This window comes from Podarcis raffonei, chromosome 7 (assembly GCF_027172205.1).
Source record: "Podarcis raffonei isolate rPodRaf1 chromosome 7, rPodRaf1.pri, whole genome shotgun sequence".
Classification (NCBI taxonomy): Eukaryota; Metazoa; Chordata; class Lepidosauria; order Squamata; family Lacertidae; genus Podarcis; species Podarcis raffonei.
This window is the reverse complement of record NC_070608.1, coordinates 12,731,011-12,741,554: the sequence shown is the minus strand read 5'-3', so window position 1 is coordinate 12,741,554 and position 10,544 is coordinate 12,731,011. Positions and strand designations below refer to the sequence as shown.

General features: G+C 52.4%; 1 protein-coding gene across 3 annotated transcripts; it reads left to right on the top strand.

The window, feature by feature from the left end:
- Nucleotides 1-2,642: 2,642 nt before the first annotated feature.
- MYC (MYC proto-oncogene, bHLH transcription factor) lies at nucleotides 2,643-9,276 on the top strand. 3 transcript variants are annotated; one of them, XM_053395309.1, is made up of 3 exons: nucleotides 2,643-3,215; nucleotides 4,737-5,478; nucleotides 8,077-9,276. In XM_053395309.1, exons 2-3 carry the CDS (start codon nucleotides 4,755-4,757, stop codon nucleotides 8,631-8,633), a joined length of 1,281 nt encoding a protein of 426 aa, XP_053251284.1. In that variant the 5' UTR covers nucleotides 2,643-3,215; nucleotides 4,737-4,754; the 3' UTR covers nucleotides 8,634-9,276. The 3 variants fall into 3 exon arrangements, with proteins under 3 accessions (XP_053251284.1, XP_053251282.1, XP_053251283.1); XM_053395307.1 differs by having other exon boundaries at nucleotides 8,074-9,276; XM_053395308.1 differs by lacking the exon at nucleotides 2,643-3,215 and adding an exon at nucleotides 4,242-4,495 and having other exon boundaries at nucleotides 8,074-9,276.
- The last annotated feature ends 1,268 nt before the right edge of the window (nucleotides 9,277-10,544 follow it).

Below are 10,544 nucleotides of genomic sequence, written 5' to 3'. Positions count from 1 at the left end.
TGAGCGTGCAATGTAACAAGTGCTCCTTCCTGCCTCCTTTTAAGGATGTGCATTTCTTCCCAGCCAGCCTGCAAAGCCTCTGGGCTGAATGGCCTATGCTTTGCAAAGGAACGGAGGATGCAAATCATTATTAGGGCTGATCTTTTTAATGGTGTTTCTGAAAGTTTCTTGCATGATTCTGGAACAGGGAGGGCCTTTAGATCTGCATTATCGCTGCTTCTGCAGCCCCGCTTGCCCTATGCCCGTTTACTCGGAAGGAAGCCGCGCCAGTTTCAACGGGCCTTGCTTCCAGGTAAACGCCGCATGCTTAAAATCCTGCTGTCAATTTCTCAAAAACCCACCCTTTTGCTAATCTGAGTTTTCTCCAGCAGAAAGGGCTTGGCCAGGGGTTGTGGTCCGGCTTCCTTTAACAGCCCTATTCAGCTGAAAGGGTTGAGGAGATAACAGAATTAGAATTGCAAGTCTTTTTTAAGGGAGTATTTGATGCAGTCAGAGTCATTTAACAATGGCGTGTTTACACTTGAAACCCGATTTAATCTAACCCGAGTCGTCGCTTGGGGGCTCTCTCCGGAAAACTAATCTGATCAGGGCCTCGCCTTCATTAGCATGAGACAAATCTTCCAAACCGGATTATTTGCACTTAAATCGGTTACTGGGCCTCAAGCAAATTTAATCATGCCAATGAAAGGACTCGATTGAGTTTAATACACAGTCCTCCACTAAAATGACACTGGACTCCTGTGTATGTTTACTCGGAAGTAAACCCCACAATGCCCAGTTTTTGGAGGGGAGGTGTTGCTGCTAGGTTAGTGCGCAGTTTAAACCGATTTAAAATGTCTGTTTAACAAAAGAAGGGTTGCAGCCTGGGCTGTGGGTTAGTTGAAAGCGTTCTTGAGTGAACATTAAACTGAGATTTAAAAGAATGTGAACCTGCAACCTGCGCCCCCATCCGCCCAAACGCATGTGGATCTTTTTTTGGAGCGAGCTGCGAGGTGTGCTGCTTATTTCCCCTGATGAAATAGTGGAGCAATAATCCCCCGAGCTAATTTTTAATCCGAATTCTTTGGGCATCCGAACAATTTTTGAGAGTCTAGACACAAACGGGCCGTGCTCCCCTCCTTCTACCAACTCTTACATACACAGGTAAGCGTTGCTGAACTCAGTAACCTTCACCTCCCTCTCCTCTCCTCGCCCCAAGTCAGCGCCCGGGAGCGACGCCAGATTCCCGAGTCTCGTGACATCTTCTTTCTTCACCGCCTCCTGGCCCTGCAAACTCTCGTGCTTTTTAAATACACGCTGAGATCCTCAGTCCTCCTTAAACTAGCGGGCTGCGGTTGTGCGCTGCAAATCCGGCGTTTTTACTTGGGAGTAAAAAAAAACCCCACCGCACTTGCTTCGCAGCAAACATGTAAAGGAGGTTCAGGATCCCGTCCAAATCTCTCCAGGGAACCCAACCGACTTAAGTGCAAAACGGCTTGCGGGAAAGCGTTCTTCCAAGCACACGCCCCACCAGAATTTGCAGCAAATTGGGGCGAGGGGCTGTGTTTGCATTGCGAAGGCGTCGCTTCCGAAACAGATCTGCGAAGTCTTTTGGCTTGCACTCCCTAGTCGGAAGTGAGCCCCGTTAAAACTCGACGGGGCTTTACTCCCAGGTAAAGAAGTGTGCAATGGAAAGCAATGCATGTTCGTCAAATTATCCACACAAGCGGCAGACCGCCAGCAGTGAGCTCTCTAGACGGATTATATCCCCCAAGTAGCTGCTTTTTCTTCTCTTTTTTTTTGCAGTGCGGAAGAAACCGGGGCGGATCCTTAACAAAACGCTTCCACACACCCCAAGAGGACAGAGTTTGTGTGCAGGGGTGTGTGTGTGTGTGTGTAAACATCAGCCAACGGCCACCGACTAGACGGCAGCGCGGGGCCCCGATCCCTTGCACGCCTTACTCGCAAGTAAGCCCCACTGATTCCAAAGGGGTAGCAAGCTTGCGCACCGGCCTTGCAGACGCCGGCTAAGGCGCACGGAAAAGCAAGCCAGCGCTTCTTCCCCAGGAAAGTGCAGGGGTGCGTGCGCACGCAATATACACAAATATACACAACCCAGCACCTCTGCAGGGCGCGCGGCTCGCTCGCCACTACACCTCCCGACTTTTACTATGTTTACTTCCGCCGGCCCCGTGCGGCGGGCGCGCGTAACGTAAAGAAAGAGGCGGCCGGGCTGAATTAAACCGGCCCAGCGTCAGCTGCTGCCGTTACCGCCCCTCCTCCCCGCCTTTAACGCAGTGCAGAACGCGAGCGAGCGAGCTCTCCAAGCGCTGGCTGCGGGCGCGCCTCTTGCAAAAGGAACCCCCCTTCCTTCTCTCCCCATTGCTTTTTGCCAGCCCGAGACCCCTTTCCCCAATCGACCCCCCACTTCTGGCCGCCGGCTTCCGAGCCTTTCCCCGCCGCCACCCCCGGGTGGAGCGAGGGAGCGAGCGGGGAAGGCGGCACCCCCCTCCCCTCTCCAAGGCGCGCGTTTCCTCCTCCTCTTCGTCTCCTCCCAGCTCCTTGTTGCAGCCCGTATGCAAAGCTCGGCTCCACAGTTGGCGGGAAAAAGGAGGCGGAGCGCTTTAGCCATGCAAACCTATAAAAGGCTTGGCGCGCCGGAGTCATCACTACTTTGCTTTCGCAGAGCCGAGGGGAGGGTCCGGCTCGGCTTGGGAAAGGCCCCGCCGCCGCCGCTGCTGCTGCTACTACTACAATCTTACTACTGTTGCCGCCGCTGCCGCCGCCTTTGCGGGGAAGAAATAAATAAATAAATACCCCACCGAGGGCGCGCGCCTGTCCGCCGTCACCCCGCTGCGCGCGCCTCGGCGCGCCCCCCTTACCTATTCCTTCTCTTACATCCCAAGGCGCTGCTCCTTTTTTTATATATAATTAAAGGCTTATTTTTTGGACTCTTGAAATCCGACGCGCACTACCAAGAACTCTTCGAACCCGGCTTGCTGCATCGCTCCCTGGGATTTACAACCGAGATCTTTGGACGGACTGCTTTTGCTTTTTTTTTTGCTTTTTGAGGGATTTACAAGGAAAGGGGGGCCGAGCAGATTGGCGTCCACCACTTGGTGGCTTTTTTTCTTTTTAAACCTGCGTTCGTTGGCTCCCCTTTTCTCATAGATATATCCGCAACGTCCCAAATAATCGACCCGCTGTCTTTTTTAGCCGGGACCTGGGAGGAACCGGTAAGTCCGGCCTTTTTAATTTTTATTATTATTATTCTGCCGGGATCTCTCTGGCTTGCTCTTTCTTGGTGCGTGTGTGGATTTTTGTTGGAGAGGCGGGATATCTGAATTTCGCTTAGGCGAAAGTGATCGGTTGTCTCCAGCGTGTCCGAGTGAAGCAGCCCGGCACGCATTTTATTTATTCCTCTTTCAAAGGAGGCGGGCTCCCAGCGAGCTTTGAGAAGGGGGATTTTGATGAGGAGCTAATTTTGCATTGTTAGGACCGTAGTGGACCTAGATTTCTTGGGGGGAGCGCCTAGATATACCGCTTCCTCTCCTGTCGAAGCTTTGCACTGAAATTGCATTTGCAAGCTGCTGGTAATTTGTTCTTGCGCTTCGCGCGTGGAGAGGTTGGGGTGGGGACCCAGTTTCAGGAAAATTGGGGGGGGGTCTCTCTTAATCTGCCTGCCCGCCCCGGGGTGGAGAGGAGGGGAGGTTCATGTGTTGCGCGGTCCTAAGAGTACTCTTGCAGAAAGGTTGCTTCGAACCCGTTTTGGGAGGAAGGAAAAGGGAGACCTTAAGAGGAAACATTCCTCTTGGCGGACGCAGGATCCTTCGCCAGGGCGCCGCCTGGGTTAATACCCCCGGATATACTCCAGCGGGGCAGGCGGGGGGGAGGTACGACGGTACCTCGGGGCGCTTGTACTCCAAAGGGGCGGGGAGCCGGAGAGCCGCAGGCTCGTGGGGGCGGCAGGAGATGGGAGTGAATCCCAAGTGGATATTTTTTTTTAAGGTGGCGCCGGTTCGAATCCCGGGGACTCTCGGATTGAGCCCTGATACTCATTCACAGAGCAAATTTATGCGTGTCTCGTCGGGGGTGGGGGGTGCCTGACGGGGCCTCGCTTGGCGTGGGTGACACTAGATACCGGATCCTTCTCCCCACCCCCCTGTGTCCGAGGTATAGGCTCGCGATGCATTGTGCGTTCCGCACGGCTCTCCCCGCGCATAGCGATTTTCGGTGCGCGCCGACGGTGGGGGCCGCGGTGGGCGTTTTGCTTCGGAAAGGAGGCGGGAGCCGGACTCTGGCGAGCCCGTTCCTCCTCCTCACGTCGAAGGCGGTTTAGCCGACTGGTAGCAGAGAACAAAACGAAGCCGCCTTATCAGCGTCGGAAGCGGAGGGCGCGTTGCATTGAACCGAGCGGGGAAACCTGGCCGAGGGTGTCGCCGTGCGCCCCGGCTCTCCCAGCCGGGATGACCCTCGTTAACTTTGGGGGGCGCTGCCTTCCTGACTGCTCTCTTAGGTAACTCGTACTCCCCGCCCCCCATTTCCAGGCGTTCTCATGCGCCTCGACGGTTGTGCATGCAGACGCGGGGCAGTTAGTCCGGGTTACTTTACCCCGCTATTTTGTGTGTGTGTGTGTGTGTGTGTGTGTGTGTGTAGTAGGGTTTTGCGGAGTCCTTCGGAGAGGGGCATACATGGGATCGGGGCCCCGCAGCAGCCCACAGCTAACCGGTTCCCCATCTTCTCCCCGCCCCTTTTAGGCACTGTCCCCAGCCACCATGCCTCTGACGGTGCCCAGCTTCAGCCGGGCATACGATTACGACTATGACTCGGTGCAGCCGTACTTCTACTTCGAAGACGAGGAGGAGAACTTCTACCTGACGGGGCACCACCGCGGCTGCGAGCTGCAGCCGCCCGCGCCGTCGGAGGACATCTGGAAGAAGTTCGAGCTGCTTCCCACGCCGCCTCTGTCGCCCAGCCGCCGCTCCGGCTGCTTCCCGTCCAGCGCCGACCAGCTGGAGATGGTGACGGAGCTGCTGGGCAGCGACGTAGTCAACCAGAGCTTCATCTGCGACCCGGGCGACGACGCCTTCGTCAAGTCCATCATCATCCAGGACTGCATGTGGAGCGGAGGCTCCACCGCCGCCAAGCTCCAGCAGGTCGTCTCCGAGAAGCTCGCCTCCTACCAGGCCGCCCGGAGGGACGGCGCGGCCGCGGCGCGCAGCGGCAGCCTCCCGCAGCCTTCCCCGACGGCGCCCGCCGCCGCTTCCTCCTCCTCGGCTTCCTCGTCCGCTGCCTCTTCTGCCGCCGCGTCTCCCAGCAGCGCCTACCTGCAAGACCTGGGCGCCACGGCTGCCGAGTGCATCGACCCGTCCGTCGTCTTTCCGTACCCGCTGAGCGAGAAGCCCCCCAAAGTCGAGGCCGCCTCCCCGGAGCCTAGCCCGGCTCCCTTGCTGGTTCAGGACACGCCGCCCGCCACAAGCAGCAGCAGCAGCGACTCTGGTGAGTAGCAGCGATACTGGCCCCTCTGAACATCCTTTCTTTTTTTTCGGGGGGGGGGTTAGTGCATTGACTGCAGTGACCCTAAATATGCAGGTGGGGGGGTCCAGAGTTGGAGAGGAGGGCTAAGCAATTTGGGGGTGTGGGGGGGAGAGCATGGCTAGACACTTGGTTAGGATTAGAAAGGCATGAAATATTGGGTGTTTGCCAGTTTCCAAGCGGTTAGGGGAATTGGAAAGGGGGGTGAAGCCACTTTCCTTTCATGCAGACTGAAGGTTGCAGCCAGTGCTGGCCCTCCTCAGAGTAGACCCATTGAGATGAATGGAGGTGGCTGACTTGGTTCCATTGATTTCATGGGGTCTGCTTTGAGGAGGTTCCTAGCTGCATTCCACCCTCAGGCTGTTCCACCACCACCACCCCGCCTGCTTACCTGGGAGTAAGCCACACTGATCAAAGGTGTGCACTGCAAATCTCCCTGCAAAAGCATCTGCAGGCCCAAAGTTATCTGTTACCTCCTCCTGGCCCTCCTACAATCCCATCTCCAGCCAACTTCACCCAGGGCATATGAAGTGGTCACCTGCCTTTTAGCAGGGGAAAAAAGGTGCAATGCAGTCCTCATTCCAGCCATTTGCCATCCCTGGCCCCTCCTATTGGAGGGTTGCGTGTTTGTGAATGAATGTTCCCATTGTGCAGATGGGAACACTGATCCTGAGCGGGGGAATTTATGCTTAAGCCCTAAGACTTGGAAGGATTTGAAACCTAGAGATACGACTGTTAAGTCATAACTGCATCCTATCCAGGCTTAATAAACTGTGGAGGAGAGAGGAACAAACTCTTGCTCTGTGAAGTTAGGTTTGGCTGTGATCTTCAGTAGTGACATACATTTTAAAAGGAAAACTCTGTTCAGAGAATAAAAGGCCTTGACTCTCTCCTTTACCTGCTTTGCAAATGTTTTGGTATCGGGGACTTTGGGGGGGGCTGGGGAGAACAGCTAAGACATTATTTTTTTCTGGGTTTGTTCACACTGGAACTTCTGTTTAACCTTTGAGATAACTTAAATCCTAATGGAATGCGTTGTATTTCTTTTACGCCACGCACTGGCTGATAGGAATATCTTCGTCTTTCCTTCTCCCCCCCCTTCCAATTCAAAAAAATAATTTCAAGTTCCTCCCCCTTCTAGCATATGTGTGTGTTCTCATCTCTTTTTCTCCTTCCTTTAAAAAAAATGCCACGTTAGCAACTCACATGGCTGGGCTTCCCAGGAATTGAATTTCCTGGAGAAAGTCGACCAGGGAGGGATGGGGGAAAGGAGGCAGCCCGTACTGCTTAGATTTCATAATGGGGTCAGGGCGGGTCGTTGGAGCGGGAATTTTAAACCCACGGGCTACCCTGTAATCAAATATATCTCCTCCTTGTATTTCCCAAGCGGTGGTGGAGAGTAAACTGAGAGTTGGGAGCGCAGTTCAACAGGTGCAGAGAAATTTCTGGGGTGGAGTAGGAGAAAGTTTTCTAGGTGCTCCGAAGAATCCCAGCCTGCGTGTTGTGTAAGCTTTGAAGGGTGCGGCTCCATCACCTTCAATGCTGTCACTCTCCTGCCTTCAGCGCTTGCATCAACCTGTCCCAATTCTCACAGTGCATCTTTTCCCAACGCAAGCAGTCCTGACCTCCTGTAGGTACCAGGCTTGACACGTCATGTGTGAACAGGGCCGTTGGGGGCATGGCCAGCAGCCGTTTTGGGGCGCTTTGCCAGGAATTCCTGCCTGCCCTAATGGGGATCCTCCTGTTCTTCTGTTCGTGGGGGCAAGCTAAGGGGGTTTCCTTCCGTGGGCAAAATGCCGAACCAAACGCTCGCCTTCTGTCTTTGGTGAACTGCTGTTCTAGAGTTGTGCAATGCTGCAATTTCAACATAGGGAGATCTGAAAGCCAGGAGACAGTTAACAGTTCTCTGAGGAGTGCAATGCCATCTAAACAACCATCTTTCTTTTGTTGCATAACAAAATTACGGTTCCCAGCAAGAAGGGGAGAATGCAGACTTGCTCCTGGAAGCAGAGCAATATTCCCTCCCCCCCCCCCCCCCGCTTGGTTTAAAGCAGGGTTTTCCCAGCTGGTTTTGGACTACAACTCCCATCATCCCTAGCTAGCAGGACCAGTGGTCATGGATGATGGGAACTGTAGTCCAAAAACAGCTGGGAGACTCCTGGTTTAAGACGAACTCCCATCAGTCCAAGCCAGTATGGCCAATGGCCAGGGATGATGGGAGTTGTAGTTCAGCAACTCTCCAAGCTGTGAGTCAGGAATATTGAGCTGAGTGGAGCAAGGTTGTTAACACTATTCTGGGGATAAGCCATGCAATATTGAGTGGATACTTCTGTTGCCTAAATCAGGGTTTCCCAAACTTGGATCCCCAGCTGTTTTTGGACTACAACTCCCATCACCCCTAGCTAACAGGACCCAGTGGTCATGCATGATGGGAACTGTAGTCCAAAACCAGCTGGGAACTCAAGTTTGGGAAACCTTGGTCTCGTATAACTGTAAATAGGCTGTTGTTGTTTTAAAAAAACTTACCTTGTTTTTTCTTGTGTTTCTCTTTTCCCCCAGAAGAGGAAGAGGAGCAAGAAGAGGAAGAGGAGGAAGAAATTGATGTGGTTACAGTAGAGAAAAGGCAGCCCGCGTCGAGGAAATCTGAGTCCGGTACGCACAGGAAGCCCCACCATAGTCCCCTGGTCCTCAAGCGGTGTCACGTCCCCATCCACCAGCACAACTATGCTGCCCCTCCGTCCACCCGCGTCGAATACCCGTCCGCCAAGCGGCTAAAGTTGGACAGTGGCCGAGTCCTCAAACAGATCAGCAACAACCGCAAATGCTCGAGTCCGCGCACCTCGGACTCCGAAGAGAACGACAAGAGGAGGACGCACAACGTCTTGGAGCGCCAGCGGCGGAATGAGCTCAAGCTGAGCTTCTTCGCCTTGCGAGACCAGATCCCCGAAGTAGCCAACAACGAAAAGGCCCCGAAAGTCGTCATCCTCAAGAAGGCCACGGAGTACGTTTTGTCCATCCAGTCGGATGAGCACAGACTGTTAGCCGAAAAGGAACAGCTGAGGAGGAGGCAGGAGCAATTGAAAAGCAAACTCCAGCAGCTCAGGAACTCTTGTGTTTGAAAACAAAAACGGAAAAAAGGGGAGACATCGTGTAGATTGGGATGGACATTGATCGGGGGGGGAAAGTATAAGAACTTTTGTGCTTTTTTAAAAAACAAAAACTATGTACTGATGGACTCAACAATGTGTGAAAAGCGGAATTGTTGCAATTGCATGCTCGACAACTACACAACCTTGGCCTGCCCTTGGTGCGGGGCTGGCCTGAACCTCAAAACTGCCTCTGAACTGATAAAACTTTGGGCAGGAATCTTCTTCATGCTTCTGGGGGATGAACATTTCCTCTTAACCTTTTGCTTTTTGTATTTAAAGCGTCCCACCCCCCTCCTTCCTTTCTTAAGGTGATTTACAGGTGACGCAGAGTTCGTCACCGCATCTGTAAATATATTTACGCAGCCTAATGACCTGTACATATCTTTATTAAAAAAAAATCTTTATAGAAAAATTTAAAAGAAAAACCTGCAATGCTTAGTCGGTTGTGGCAACTGAATTTATAATTGTCTTGAACCTTTTCGTGCCATAACATTTCACAGAAACTTTTGGTCGTTTTTATTTAAGTATCTTTTTGTCATTTTTTTTAAAAAAAGAAAGAAAATGATTTTATTTTGTGTTTCTAGATAAATAAAATATTTGCCCTAAATTGTAAGCATCTGTGGCTTGCACGTTTTCCTTGGCCGTTGGATTTCTAAAGGTATAATTCCCAGGAAGTGCTGCAACGAGTGCTTTTTTTAAGCCAGGGTTTCCCAAACTTGGGGCTCCAGCTGTTTTTGGACTACAGTTCCCAATATCCCTGGCTGGCTAAGGATGATAGGAGTTGTAGTCCAAAAACAGCTCGGGATCCAGGTTTGAGAAACTCTGGTTTAAGCAATGGAAGTATCCGCCTAATTTAAACCTGGATAGCTCAGTTGGTTAGAGCGTGGACCTGAATAATGCTAAGGTTGCGGGTTCGATTCCTGCATTGCAGGGGCTGAACTAGGTGATTCGCAGGGTCCTTTTCAACTCTACATTTCTATGATTCCATGTGGCTGAAAGCAGTGCCCTAATACTGCATGGCTGAACACCGGAACAGTGGTAATAGCTTCCTTAAAACATGGCTCCAAACAACTCACTATTCTCAGCTCACAAGTTGGAGAGCCTTGTGGGGGCCCCCTTCTCCAGATCTTTCTGAACTACAACTCCCATCATCCCTGACCAACGGCCATATTGGCTTGGGCTGGTGGGAATCTCTGACTAGATTTTCCATCCCTCGGTTCCACTGCCTGGGTGTCTTTGCAGCATCAGGAAATAAGCCCTTCCCAGCTTTACGTAAACCAGGCATGTCCAAAGTCCTTTTGTGGGGCCTAATCTGGCCCTCTGGTCAGTAAAATCCCCCCAAAAAAGGTCAACAACTTTGGTCGGCCCTCATGGCCCTTCACTTCATCAAATGTGGCCCTCTTTGAAAAAAGTTTGGGCACCACTGATGTAAACAATGGTTTCTGCAAGACCAGGCAGTGTGCGTTCCTGTATTTACACATCATTTGCATGCCATTTCCAGCACACTTCCAATTAAAAAAGATCTATAGCAGGAAGTTATTATCCTGTCTGCTGTTATGCAAACCAGAACCTCTCGCATACAATGTGTGTTCTTTTGCCCTAGTGGACTGGTGTATTTTTGGGGGGAGGGCACCAACTGCCAAATGTTCACAGAGAAGAGGGGTTGGCTGCTAAACCACACCGTGACACAGACACACCCAGCTTAGAGAAATGGCACCTGTAGAGGGGAACTTGCAATACATGATTTTTACCCGACTTGAGATTATGAAAGTGCTACGTGACCGTTGCATCTCTGGCTGAGCCGAGGATGCTGGGAGTTTTAAGCTGGCGCAGGAAATTCCTCACTCAGCCACAGATCCTCATCATCCCCATGCATCTTGC